The sequence below is a fragment of the Perca fluviatilis genome, chromosome 24 (assembly GCF_010015445.1).
Source record: "Perca fluviatilis chromosome 24, GENO_Pfluv_1.0, whole genome shotgun sequence".
NCBI lineage: Eukaryota > Metazoa > Chordata > Actinopteri > Perciformes > Percidae > Perca > Perca fluviatilis.
The window spans coordinates 16,445,787-16,460,849 of NC_053135.1; the positions used below are offsets into that span (position 1 = coordinate 16,445,787).

Genomic DNA, 15,063 nt, shown 5'->3' on the forward strand with positions numbered 1-15,063 from the left:
GTCCATTGCCTCTGGGCAAAAAAATCTTCGATGACGCAAAAATCTTCGGAAGATTTTTTTTTTTCCCAGACCCACAATACAGAGATCTCTCGTCTCAGGGGGACATGAGAGAGGGAAGCACGGCCATTCGAAAATACTACCATGTTTCTACTGATACAAAGCTTAATGCTAAATCGGTGAAGTATCCCTTTTAACGTTACCTCTCTTGCCCAAGTGAGGGAGTGGGATCGCAGCGTGTGGCAAATGTCGCGGTCGGTTTTGTGACGAGACCGAATACTACAGCACTGCCGAGGTCCGTCAACACAGCTCCGCCGACCGGAAGTGCAGGCAAGCGGGGTTAAGACCGTGAACAAAGAGAGGAGGGCTAACGTTTAGGCTAAGGCTAGCTCCTTATCGGCAATTCCTTCACAGCATTTTCCTCACCAGTGTATGGTCTTTAGCAAACAAAATGGATTGTCCTCAGCTGCAGATCACCACTCGTAAATGTATTATAGACTGCAACATCATGATTTTCACGGAAACGTGGTAACAACAGTGCTGTGCAACAGCATCTGCGAACGAGTGTGACGCTACGACAGCGAGACACAAGTGTAGATGGCGTTACCTACCCACGCAGTAACTAATCACTCACGGACCCTCCCCCCTCTCTCAAACACATTGGCCAATCCTGGCAGACTCGAGTAGTGCGAGTAGTTTTAAAGTTTACTCGCACAGTCTCTCAAAAATTGGTCGAAGTCTGGAGCCCTGCCCATCAAGAATGTACAAATGTATGTACAAGTTGGGAATAAAAACGTGTATGTATTTTGCACCCTCATTTTACTCTTGCTAACTCATGCATAAAATGCAGAGTGCATTATTTGACCGGGATAATCGTTTAATTGATGATGGGCGGTGCTCTTCGACCATGTCTATTTAATTTTGCTTTTCGCCACTATATAGCACTGGTTACCAAGTAATAAGGCTATGTATGCTATGGAAATTATACTTTTATGTATAATACTCAGTGGTGCTTTCTCACTGCTTTTACTGGCTGCATATTGTGTCAATATAATAAGTATAATTATTGATGTTTTGGCCTTTTTAAATGTACATTTATGGACATTATATTAAGGCGTGTTGTGCACTTTAGTTTGATATTAAGGTAAACTTGAGTAATTTAGTTAATTTGTTCATTTTTCAGTATGTATAATACAAATTGTTATTTGTGGATCATCATCTATGTGCTTTCATTGTTTGGTCAGAACCACAGGTTCACAGATTAAGTCTAAAGTAAATATGTGCATTGCTGTGCCTTCAACATAACATAATAAAGTGCAGTGAACTAATACTGCAGTCCTGTCAAATGCGTTCTGACTGAAGTCCATATCAAGAATCGGCTAATAGAGTTAATTAAACTTTTAAACTTCCTCCAGTTTACCACACCTATCAGTGTCTGGGGAGAAGCTACCGCTACACTGCTACAGCTGGGGTTTAGGTGTGTGTGTGACGCTGAAGACTGTTAATTCAAACTAACATTTCTGGCCGTGGGAGACAATTGCTTCCTGCCTGCCTGCCCCCAGTTTCCATTGATTGCCTCTCTGACAGCTCTGTGTTAGCAAACCATCTGGCGCGGACCAGGGCAGGAATGGAGGAAGAGGCGTTTGTCACAGCATTTGCCGTAGCTAACATGAAGTCAAGCAGGGCCTCATCTGCTCTGATCTTGTGCAGCCCAAGTTGTCCTACCTTCTAGCTTGGCATGTTTATCTGACATGTGGGCACAGCTTTTACAGCGGGTAGGAGAGCAGAGATGAGGCTTGAGTTTTCAGAATGGAAGTGTACAAGCTCTTGGCTAAAAAGTCAGCAGCAAGGGGAGTTGTGCTCAGTAGTGTATGGTAGACGTTAGGGACCCGTGGTAAAACGGATGATGTCATCATGAACTTGTGTCCGGAAGAATGAATGAAACTGGCTAAGTAGCAAATTACTGTTAAGATTCACATTAATGGTTGTTTGTGTTTCAGCTTTACCTTTCGATGTCCAGAAAGTGATTGTTGGTGAAGAACATCAGCAGGAGTGGAGCTCCAGTCTGGACCAGGAAGAGCCAGAGCCCCCACACATTAAAGAGGAACAGGAGGAACTCTCGATCAGTCAGGACCGAGAACCGCTTCAAGGGCTGGAGGAGGCTGATATCACCAAGTTCCCTTTCTCTCCGGTCCGTGTGAAGAGTGAATATGATAAAGAGGAACCTCAGTTATCACAGCTTAATCAAAGACAAACTGTAGAGATGAAAACGGAAGCTGATGGAGAGGACTGTGGAGGACCAGAACCGGCCATCGACCGTTCGCGTTCACAACCCGATGATGATGACAAGAATGGAGACTCTTCTGAACCTGAGACTGATGACAGTGCTGATTGGAAGAAGACCAGAGAACCTCAGTCAGGTTTAGACTCTCTGAATAATGAGGAAGTCTCTGTCTGTGATTCAAGATGTGGTACTGGTGAGAAACCATTTAGCTGCTCAGTCTGTAAGAAAGCTTTTACAGACAGTGCACATTTACAAAGACACACGAGAACCCACACAGGAAAGAGACCATTTAGCTGCTCGGTCTGTAAGAAAGCTTTTACAATGAGTGAAAATTTACAGGCACACATGAGAATCCACACTGGAGAGAGACCATTTAGCTGCTCAGTCTGTAATAAAGCTTTTATACAGAGTGGACATTTACAGAAACACATGAGGATCCACACAGGAGAGAAACCGTTTAGCTGCTCAGTCTGTAAGAACGCCTTTACAGATCGTGCACATTTACAAAGACACATGAGAACCCACACAGGAAATAGACCATTTAGCTGCTCCGTCTGTAGGAAAGCTTTTACAATGAGGGAAAATTTACACGCACACATGAGAATCCACACTGGAGAGAAACCTTTTAGCTGCTCAGTCTGTGAGAAAGCTTTCACAGAGAGAGGACATTTAAAGGCACACATGAGAACCCACACTGGAGAGAAACCATTTAGCTGCCCATTCTGCAAGAAAACGTTCACAATGAGTGGCCATTTACAGCAACACATGAGAATCCACACTGGAGAGAAACCGTTTAGCTGCTCGGTCTGTAAGAAAGCTTTTACAGTGAGTAGAACTTTACATAGACACATGAGAACCCACACAGAGGGGAGAGACCATTTAGCTGTGTGAAGTGGAGCTGTAGTCCATAAGGAGAGCGGAGAACCTCAGTCAGGTTTAAACACTGAAAATGTAATGTGTATACTCTGGGTCCTTAAAAAGTTTAAAATATAATAATTAGAATTTTAGGCTTTAAAATGTCTTGAATATGATTTTGATAGGTGTTAAAAAATGTATTGGATTGTGAAGTTAATGTGTCTGTTGGTATCCCATGAACTGGACTTCTTGGGAAATGAAAGAGCCAGTCCATGCAACCCCAGCTCTCTTCTAAATGGCAGCTATTCTTAAATCACAAGGAACTGCCCCCCAACTCAGTCTCCCTTAAGTCTCTACTGCATCTCTCAGCAGGGGTCCAGGTCAGCTCTCCGCTAACGCGTGGCCTACTGAAAGTAGCCCAACACAGAAACTCTAGCAGTTGATGTGAGTGCCTGCTTAGAGTAAACAAGTTAGCATCACCTAAACATACAAAGGCTACCAGCTAACCTGAAACAAAAGAACAGAAGAAGTTATCACCAAGTTAACTACAATAACTGAAGCTACCGGCTTTATCCGGCCGGCAGGATTGGAATACAGCACAATGGAGACTGAATCATTTGACCTCAGAACCACAGTTCTCCCAGTCTGGCTTTCTCACAAAACCAAGGAGTTCTTCCTCTGATAATGTAACCAACTCGGGCCAGCATTAGCATGTCAACAGCAGCTAAGCAAAGCTGTTAAGTGTTTAAGTTCTGTTAATGTTCATGTATTGATTTGCTTTGAATGCCATCCAGACCTATATTGTTGTAATGTTTGTTTAGCAGTCAAGTTGTTTCAGTTAGTCAAATGTTTGTATGAAAAGAACTATACAAATGTAAAGGCTACAGTAGGCCTATTTTATACACACTTAGACACACACAAACAGACTTTATTATTATTATTAATACGAAGCCGCCTGTAAACTTAAAATCATCCACCTCCCACCCACCTAAATGAATTATTTTCTCCGATTTAGAGACCCGCATGGCCATTTCACTGTCCCTTCATCACTGTAGGCTGCGTTGCTTTTTTAAATAATGTATTGTGTTGATGTAGCCTATGAGTGTTTCCTATAATGATTTACCTCTCTTTTAATTCGAGAGGCTGCTTGTAAACATTTCCGCGCATGCAGAAATGTCACTGCAGCTGATACCGGACGTTTTAAGCAGCAAAAACCAAGTTGTAAACTTGACAGCGACAAACGGAACTAGACCATTTACTTCTGAAATAGGCCCAATGAAGTCGCTGATGTTTCTCGAGCGTCTCTCAGACGCACTTTCAAACCGAGTTTTTATGTCCGACAGCAGATCCGCTATGTTCACATTTTAGAGAACTTTAATAATATGTTCCTTGTCAATTGTGCGTTATTTCACCCACACGCTATTAATCAATGTTAATTTGTATGATTTGACCGGCCCAATCCGTAACGTTATACTAACTACAGGCCTGCGGATCATAGGCGTAAATCCCCCCCCCCCACACTAGAAATATCACTAAAAACCATGCTGTGTATTGTAAATAACATGATGATGTATACTTAAAATTTCTGTGTAAGTAGTAAAACAATACAAACCCCCCAAAAATGCTTTTTAAATTTAGAAACATTTTGAGTCCCCCGCCCCCCCCTTGCCTCACAGTGGTTTGGTCCACTGCCTGCTTGGGTGGACGACACCGGGAGAGAATGAAATGGAACATATAACGGTAACGCTACAGTAACGTTAGTTGTGGAATGTAAGTAGGCGGTTCAAGGCCATTTTATTCACATTAAACATCGGATGATGTTTTTCTTTTCTCAAAACGTTGTGTGTGAACTGATATTAGGGTTAATATTGAAGATCTACAGTTGCGTTTTGCTCAATATGATAAGTGGCCGACCAGTGGGTTTGCTGCAGGTAAATATACAGTAGCTCACAAAAGTGAGTACACCCCTCACATTTTAGTAAATGTCATATCTTTTAATGGGACGACATTGAAGAAATTACACTTTGCTACAATGTAAAGTATTAAGTAAATGTGCTGTCCCCTCAAAATAACTCAACACACAGCCGTTAATGTCTAAACCGCTGGCAACAAAAGTCAGTACGCCCCTATGTTAAATTCCATAGAGGCAAGAAGATGTTTATTTTTAAAGGCCAGTTATTTCATGGATCCAGGATACTATGCATCCTGATAAAGTTGCCTTGGCCTTTTGGAATTAAAATAGCCCCACATAATCACATACCCTTCACCATACCTAGAGATGGGCATGGGGTACATTCCATTAAATAACTGGCTCACTTTTGTTGCCAGCGGTTTAGACATTAATGGCTGTGTGTTGAGTTATGTTATTTTGAGGGGACAGCACATTTACACTGTTATACAAGCTGTACACTTAATACTTTACATTGTAGCAAAGTGTAATTTTTTCAGTGTTGTCCCATTAAAAGATATGATGTAATATTTACTAAAATGTGAGTGGTGTCCTCACTTTTGTGAGATACTATATATCCTCTGTCCCAAACGAAACCGAATATTTATGTGGAGGACGCAAGATCATTTTATACTGATAATATGACCGCGTGGTGAACCTATGAACCTTACTCATATTTAGACATCTGGCGTTAAACATTTGTGTTGTTATTGCCCAGATAAAATGACAGGGAAAAGAAAAACAGACGTAAGAATGGGTGCATATGGAAATACTAAGGTCACTATGTCACAGGCAAAGGAGACAGAAAGAACTGAGGAACAGGGAGACCAGGGACAGTCAGGTGGAGAGTCTCAGGGAAGTGTGTTGAGCTTAGTTCATATTGTTGGAGGGGTGTGGCTGTCAGGGTTAGCAGATGAGCTTTACCAGTGGCTCACTAATTTACATTATGATCACCTAGTTTAACAAGTGTACAAAAGCATTGTATTTCTTTTTTTATGTGGACACTTTTTCAAAAGTCATGTTTTAAGGTATGTTTTTGTGGCTTGATTGTAAACAACTTAAACGTAAATAAATGGTTTTATAGAAGAATATTTTGGTCAATTTAGTCAGCTTTTTCATTGAATCAAGAGAAACGCTGAAAAGAAGGGTAATGGTACAGTCTCCATGCTACACTAATGATAGTATTAAGGCTTTCCTCTATGTAGGCCTACACATATCCTCTACAAGTGTAATTGTGGCTGTGTTATTTGTGTCCCCTTTAAAAATTGCTGATGTTTATTCCCCCATCTGTTAGATGAGATTTACACCCATGCTAATAGATGTTACTCTATTATCTCGCTCTCTCCCATTTTCTCTCTCGCTCTCTTTGTCATACCTCTTTGTTTACATGGCACGGTTAAAAAGACTTCTGCAGAGGATACTCTATTTTAACTCCTCCAAGGAGCCTCCTCACTCCTCGATGTGCATTTCAGGAATTGGGACGTCCTTCAACATGGCGTGCCGAGAATGATTTTCGGGTCACAAGCCGGAGGATCAAGGCGTCGACGAGGTACAAATTTGGAAAATGAGAAAGGCCCCTTTTAATAAGGGTGTCCATTAAGTCACAATCTCGAATTTCAAATAAAAAAAAATGGAATCGTCGATGCTGCCACGCCCCCATGTCACATCCGGTCGGCTTGCCAAGCGAAAAAAAACAACAACATACACACGTGTGACCGCTTGTGGTAGTCCATTTCCATGTCCATGTTTTCATGTTGGTAACAAAATCTAACATCTACTGACAATGTCGGACATGGACATTTCAACAATTACAAATATTAAATGTGTTTATATTACTTCTGCATTACAATTCTTGAGTTTACTTGAAGCTGCACTGAAGTTCACATTTCCCATTGCTTCCCCCTGAACTCTCCCCCTGCTTGGTTTTAAACACGCATGAACTGACGTACTGCTCGATATCACGAATGAGATCACCCCTCAAATTCACAAGGGCAGAACCTATACGTAAAATTTTGTCTCCTTTTGGGACCAGGTAGATAGGCACTACTTGTGATAAGATTTTAAAACACCTTTAGGCGCCTGATGGTCCCTTCCACGTGTATTCTAACATTTGCAATGACTACTTATGACTAGGTTAACTTTCCTTTCAAAGACTATGTCTCTAATTGTGAATCCACGGTCTGCCGAGACACATCACCCGGTTGTAAGTACTCCAGAATCCCAGTCCATAGTAATAAACTAGGGCAGTCAGCATTAACCCATTAATCGCGATGCAATTGAGGGCCGAGCATAACGCGTTAATTAGTTTTTAATCGCATGCCGGCATTTATTAATTTATTACCTGTCTTTTACATTGCCGTCGAGGGGGGCGGTAGTTTCACGCGTAAACAGCCTGTACGACACGGAGAAATCAGCCCAACTGGAACTGCTGCAAAGTGCAAACGCTGTCTCATTAACCGGTGATCACTGGACGTCAGTGAGTAATCTAAATAATTTAGAAGTTACTGCACACTATATTGACTCTGGTAAGGATAGGGATTTTTACTTTTTTAGTTAGGTACTTGGGGGAATTGTGCAATAATGACAGATTCACACATTTTTCCTTTGTTTACAGTAAATAAATAATAAACCAATACAAATCCTAAAGTCAAGTTCATGAAGTAACTTTCCTTGCATTCATTTGATTCCCAGCCAAGATACACTGGTAATAATTGCTTTCCATTGTTAATATGTACTTAAAAACAGTTCTGAAATGCAAAAATAATAGAATTTTAATCATGTGATAAAACATGCGATTAACTATAGAAATTCAGCGATTTAATCGTTTGACAGCCCTATAATAAACTTGTCACTACAGCGTCCACCATAAGCTGCAGAGACAAACATTATTAATCCACATGGAGCAATACTTACAAGGTACGTAACTGTATTATGGGAGTTAATAATGGCTATAGGACTCTCCTCTTGAATCTAGGTTTTGGGGTTTTTGTAACAGGCTCTCGCTATAATCCAAAATGCAGGTTGTCTTGGGGTAATTAGTTTTAAAAGCTAATGGCATAGTTGCCCGAATTGTTTCCTTAGGAGGCCAAGGGATGAGGTTTCTTGTAACTTCCTCCAATTTGTCAATCCAGTAAGATATAGTAAATCTTACTGGACAAGCTCTATGATATGAAGAACCGTCTGCTCAGATCACAAATCATGAGGTTCAGTCTTAATTTCATTAATGTTAGAAGTACTTGGTCTCTTACAGACATTTTAAACGACCCAGCAAACTGTTGAAGCACTGGAACAAGAGTATTAAATGTTTGAAGTATAATGCCAGTGTACTGTACAGTAATGAGTCTGAATCATTTAGAAGAATATTATGTGCCACACTGCACTGTGTTGCTTCATGGCGGACTTCTTTGGTGTTGGTGGGCGGCTTTGCATAACCATGATGCAGTAAGGCAGGGTCTTCCCAATGGGTCTTGATGGTTGTGTCAGAGAGGCGTCCCCATAGACCTTTTCACAGCAGACATGTCATAGTAGGAAAAGCACAGGTGTATTCAAAACCATTACTGATGGCTGCGTTCCACTTAGGAGAGGTCCTGGTATTGTGCATGCTGACTCACTGAAATATCTTACTGGGACACCTGATGGAATTGAGCCATCGTTAAGGTTATTCATTTCAGCTGGGCTTTTCCTACTCTGACAAGTAAAAATGTCTGCTGTGAAAGAGGTCCATTGCAATCTAAGTTGACAATGAAAATCGAATCAGGTTTCAGGCCTTATGCTGTGCTCTACTACTTCAGTAGCAGGTGGCAAGGTAAGTCACGTTATCTTTAGGAATACCAATACGACTTACAGTTTTATTAGGGTGTCCAGACGTCCCGGTTTGACCAGGACGGTCCCGATTTTGAATTGCTTGTCCCGAGTCCCGCCAAAAGCCTGTCGGGATGCTAAAATGTCCCGGTTTACACCAGGAGCGGTGTCTGCTGATTTAGCTGGGGCTTCAGCCCCGAACGTTTTGAGCGTAGCCCGAATTTGTCCAGTTTATTTTTCCGAGGTGAATAGAACAGCTACGTGCGGGGTCCGACCATGCTGTATTTGTTGCCGTCACCTTGCAACATTGACTAGCAACTGTCTCTATGTGAGGAAAGCCCTGTGAAAGGTTTAATTTTAGCCAAATCAGTCGAATACATTGATGCCATCAACACAAAGTTGAGGAGCGCAATGCTAATGATTTAGTTAGAAGTTCCCGTGACGTGACGTATCCGGTCTACGGTTCAGACTCAGACACACGAAGCTCTGAAGCAGACCTGTGCGTCGCAAACTGTCCACTCTCGCTGTAAAATCCTGGGCAGCTTCAGGTTTATGGACGCGCTCAGCTGTGGACATGCTGTGGCAGATGTGTTGCGTTTGTGCTCCGTGTATTTCTGCAGCAGTAGTTTCGGGTTTCCACCTCCGATGTATAGCAGCTTATAGCCACTTCCCTAGCTAAACTATTTGTCTCATTCAGAGACCAGAGACCCAAACGGGGCTCTGTGTCTGTCAGAAGGTCTGAGATCTACCGTATCAGCAGAGCAATCACCTAATGCACAGCAGACTATGGTGCCGGTAGATTTGTTTCTGAAAATAATAGTGACTTTATACTTGTAATAGCCTATTATAACTTTATTTTTCTCAAAATATCACGACTCCTCCAAATCTCAGAGAACACAGATGTATTTTGAATGTGCACAAAGTTTTGGACATGAGCAGAAATCTTGCTCAAACATCTGAAATATTACAGTTCAAGGGTTTATTAATGAATTAAAATTAATTAATGTATCATTGAGGTGAATAATTGTCATATGCGCAATACAGAATGCCTGAGAGCATTACTTCAATATATTCCATTATGTTTTTATATTTGGATTGTAATCTGTGTTTCTCTTTACATAAAGATATTTGCAGCATACATTGATTCAGAAAAAGGTAGAAATAGGGGCATACAAATTCATCAGAATGCAGGAAATGAAGTGTTTAATACCCAAAAATTAAATTTAATCATTTAATTCTTTTGGTGTTATTGGAATAAATAATAATCTTTTTTAGAAATAATCTCAACATAAATCTCACACTAAACTGAAAAAGGCTGTTGCTACAAATTTCTTAATTTTACAGAAAAAAAACACTTAATATTAGATGATGACGTTAAAAAGCGTGTGCGTGCACAAGCACTTAATCTGGTCACCCTAAGTTTTATGCAAATGTTCATTATTAAAGGGATATTTCACCGTTGGAAAGATGAATATATCTTTAAATTGGGTCACTTATGTAGTAGAAATGTGTTTATATATACGGCGTAACGAACCAACACCGGGCCCCTATGCAGGATTATCAAGGCGGGCCCCCCTACAACAGCACCTGTTGACGCCGCAATTTCCAAGAGTATGCTAACATGAATAGGACAGGACAGGATCATAGAGACACAGCAAGTCCTGTTTTTCACCTTTTTATGAGGCAAAAACCGGCTGGTAAAAAGTCCCAACAACAAGGTGCTGCTGGGATTTGAACCCAGGATCTCCTGTTTACTAGACAGGCACTTTAACCAACTAAGCCACAGCACCTCCTTTAGAGCTTCTGTAATATTAAAAAAAATTCAATTCTTTTTCATCTTGTACGAGCTGTTTAATATGTACTATAACTGAGATTGTGCTGAGGTTTGCACTATTACAGTCCCCAAGAGCAATGAGAAGTCTGGATATTCCTCTCTCAGAACAGTAATGCACGAACGAGACTGACGGCAAAGTTTTTGTCTCCGACGTGACGCTGAGCTGCAGGAGAAACCAGCTGTGATAATCAGAGGCTGATTGCTGGCGACGTGCAGCTGGACTCCTGACTGCCGCCACAGCTGGCTCCACTCCTGCAATCAAACACCCAGACACCAGCACAGCCACGCAGAAGCTGCGTCTCACTTCCCTGCCTCTCAGGTCGTCCCATTGTGTTTTAGAGGGATGAGACGTCCTTTCCTCGTCAGCTGTATGGGCTGAGTTAGCGACGGCTTTCAGCCGCACGGCTTCTGGGATGAAGGCTGCTCTCGTGTATCCTCACTCCTTGGTGAGCCTTCCTCGATGCTCCGTGCTCGCTCCTCGGGGCAGGAATGAGAGCTTTGACACCGCCTTCACAAAAGGAGGGGGCCGGAAACAACTTCTGGGTCAGCCCTGGACCGAGGACAGGGACGGACTGGGGCTAAAAAACAGCCCTGGACTTTCTCCCAAATAGGCCCATCATCCAGCCCTACGCCCATAGCCGTGCGCAACGGACACTAGCCAGGATGTCCCGATACTATGCCACAATACTGTAGCCTATCAGACGAGGTATTCACAGCAAGTAACATCTCAAAACCAGTGATGAGAATTGGGGTTGTGTTTATTAGCCATTTGCGGTTGGTACCATCTTTACAACTAAACACTCTCCGTAGAGACAGGTGTTTGGGCTTTTGCGGAGGGTGGTAAGCAAAACATTGTTCCAGGCTGTGACTATCTGACTTGGGCCGTGTGAAATATTGTGATCTAGAGCATCCTGGGACATCCTGGCACTTCCCTGCACTCTCCCGGTCATCTTTTGTGCTGTAACTATCTTCAACCTGAATAAACAAATGCTTTTAAAGACAGGTTCTTAGCTATTCTTGATATAATATGTGTTGCTTTGTGTTAAAGAATTAGCATTGAATAACCTATTTAATATTTTATCAATGTCATATTACACTTTTGATTAAGGCTGTGAAATGCTGAAAATAACTGGGCCCTATATCAATGTTGTCTGTGAAGCTTTCACAACCAACCATCAGGTCTTTGCCAGTTCCACAATAGTAAACGCAAATATGAAAGACAAGGAAAAACTGCACTCTGATGGAAGACAGACAGAAAGTGCAAGCTAGGATTTTTTTGGTTAAGCTTTTGGTTACATTTGGTGAATTATTTAGCCCCCTTCCCTGTTTGTTAGCACGATTAGAGTGGTACCAATGCATGCCTGATGTTTTCCAGTTTAATTCAATACCATAGTCTTCATCCTGGCAGCAAAAGTGAGCTCACTACAACCTCTCATATACAACCAAGTGAAATCACGGTCAACCCGCAATTTATTTCTAACGCGTTTAATGTTGGAAATTAACAGAAATGATTAAACACTTTAAGTTCAACAGCACTAAATGTTTATTATTATTATAAAGTGCTCCTGGCACTTACAGTACCTCTTGCTGATGTGAAATGAACTCTACTGTCTGCCCCTCACGACCAGGCTGTGGATTGGTGATAGCCAGACCAGTAGGCCTACTCTTCTTCCTCAGTATCTTTTACACTTAGCATATACAGTAAGTGATCGTATTAGCGCCCCCTACTGTTGGCTGTTAATATTGCTTTTTTAGACTTTTTGTGCCGAAAAACTACAGGGGACAAAGCGCTAGCAGTCCCTGGAACAATCTGCCCGAGGATATCAGGTCAGCTGAGTCAGCGGTCTCCTTTAAAGCCTCTGGACACCCACACAGGTGCTTTCAGTTATTCAGGCTGATTAGACTCTTTTCAGGTTGAAGGTGGGCTGCAGCTTTGATGGGAACTTATTAGGTCACAAATTCTTTCAGCCTATAAGGATGACAAAGGTGTCATTTGTCCCGCCCTAACAGGTGCAAGAACACTAACAGTGGACTCAGGAAGATGTCAGTCACTCAGTCTAACCACACAGTCCTGGGAAGAGGTCCAATCAGCCACATTAACTATAAACACCTGTGTGGGTGTCCAGGGCCTTTAAGTCCCTTTTTAAAACATACTTTTATCGGAGAGCCTTTCCTGACTTTATTTGAGCTTGGACCTCATTTGTCTTTTATTTCTTTAAAATGTTTTTACTACTCTTACCTACATTGTACAGGGCGTTATGGGCTACTAGTTTTTATATATATATATATTTTTTAAATCCTGATGTTTTTCTGACTGCTCTGTTTTATTGTGAAGCACTTTGTAGCGTGGATTTTGAAAAGTGCTCTACAAATAAAGATTATCATAATCATTGTTACTATTATTACTAAATAAAACAAGGATTTAAGAGCAGGAATGTCTGTAGTAATATCCTGTAATAATACTGTTTTTGTTAAAAATAAGGCTATTTTATATTCACTGTAAACTCACTCCCACAAGCCAAGCCAATCCACTGACTTTCTCCCCATATTGAAAACCCATCCAAAAAGCTACCTCAAACTATCAAACTGGCGAACTCTGTGTAATTAAATAGCATTTGTCTGTCGTTGTTTAGTGCTTGGTATTTCTGGTCGTTCTTTGTTGTGCATTTGTTTTATCTTATTATTTGTACATGTAAGGTGTTCTTTAGTGTCGAGAAAGGCACCCATAAATGGAATGTATTATTATACAGGCTGCCTTTACAATATCAGCCTGGGCAGACCTCCAGACAGCCGGGGACATAAAGGCCCTGACACAGCAAGCCGACGGCCGGGGACTAGTGGCGATGACGGCCGACTGTGGCGTGCCTTCCACAACCACGACAAACCCCCCCACCTCCACACCAAATGTATCTTGCCCAGCTTGTTAGTAGCCAGTGTATGTTCATTTTAGCTGCCCAGTTTGTAGATGTTAGTGAGATGGCACCAACATTTGGCCTAATCATAACTGGCCTGGCATTCCAAAGGCCAAGGTTTTGTTTCCAGATTAGTGTGGTGACTTATATGATGCGAGGGGGGTGGGAGGGGGAGAGGGGGAGTCTAGTCTCAAAATTTGATTGTTGGTTCTAGCTCGGAGGATGTTTCGAATCGACCAGAGTTTAGAACGCCAACACAAAGACAGCAGAAGGTGAGGGACATCCGGCGGAACCTCCGGCGGCACCGGCACTATCCCGCAAATGAAATACATCGATATGGAGTAGCCCTTTCCAAACAGGCACGTTTTAATGGGCACTGCACTGATAATTTAAATAATGGTGATGACTGATCAGAAAGTAGATAGGTCAGTAGATATAATGCATTTGATGGAAACCAGGGGATGGGGGCAAAGGAGCAAATAGAGGACTGGAGAGAGATTGCATATCATTTATTTATTTAATTACAAATTTTCCTATTGAACACCATGATTTTTTGGGCATTTATATTATTTATTTATTTATGGTGGCTATTTATTATGGCTTCAAAAACGGGCTGACAGAAAGAATCCACCAACATGAGAGTTGTTAAAGTCTGTGCTCTGTCCTCTTTAAACACACCATCACCTGATTGCTGGCAGCTGGCTCTCGGTGCTGGTGACCTGGTTGTTGTAGTTTTAAAGTGGCAGCCTTATTGGTTGTAGGCTGTGGCAGCCACCTTGCCTGGACGCAAAATTACGAATCCCACTATGGCCACGCCAAGACCTGCCCTACGAAGCAGCTTGATTGGTTGGGGTTAGGCATTTCACCTCGAGTGGTTAAGGTTAGGAGGTTAGGGGATTGGTCAGGAGATAGGACCTGTACATACAAGCATGGACGCCTTGCCAATAGTAGTGTGTGAATGCTAGTGAAGCTTGGTCGCTAGAATTGTACATTCCAGTATATTTCTTTGTGTATTCCGTCTGATTTGCTTCTAATCTTCTTTTCCTGTGCCATAGAATCTCTGCCTGTCTGCCTACCAGGAGCGGATCTACAGCCCCCCCCCACCCCTCCTAACTTTGTTGTTTGTTGTCTGGCTCACACACAGCGAGTCTGCTGTGGTGGTCTGCATCCTGGCAAAGAGTGGAGCGACTGAGCACGGGCCACAGTACGGTTGGAGAGACTAGCTGAAGCCTTAAAGTGAAAAGGAAAGCTAAAAGTGGGGATATTGCCAGTTTTCTTGCAAAATGAGGAAGAGAATGAGGGAAGTAAAGAAGGAGAAGGCAGTAAACTGGAGAGGTCAGGAGGGTCAGAGCCGTCGAAGTGAAAAAAGAAGGAAGGGGAGGCTGCAGATTGAGAGAGGGACAGAGGACTGGAGTGATCAGGAGGAGGCAGA

The 15,063-nt window shown here is 42.2% G+C and overlaps 2 protein-coding genes and 1 non-coding gene across 5 annotated transcripts in view; 1 reads left to right on the plus strand and 2 right to left on the minus strand.

The window, feature by feature from the left end:
- LOC120554234 (zinc finger protein 501-like) overlaps positions 1-15,063 on the plus strand; it is a 223,975-nt gene that overhangs the window by 57,090 nt on the left and 151,822 nt on the right. Inside the window, exon 2 of one of the 3 annotated variants that reach the window (XM_039792998.1) lies at positions 1,998-5,134. The exons of the other annotated variants lie outside the window; for them this stretch is intronic. Within the exon in view, the coding sequence (XP_039648932.1) occupies positions 1,998-3,172 (1,175 nt within the window). The 3' untranslated portion in view covers positions 3,173-5,134. Of the gene's footprint in view, positions 1-1,997; positions 5,135-15,063 lie in introns of those variants that run through there. 3 annotated transcript variants of the gene reach the window in all.
- LOC120554212 (gastrula zinc finger protein XlCGF57.1-like) overlaps positions 1-15,063 on the minus strand; it is a 443,376-nt gene that overhangs the window by 35,027 nt on the left and 393,286 nt on the right. The gene's annotated exons all lie outside the window — the stretch shown is intronic.
- On the minus strand, positions 10,602-10,675 carry trnat-agu. The gene has a single exon. It is a non-coding gene; the product is annotated as a tRNA-Thr (tRNA).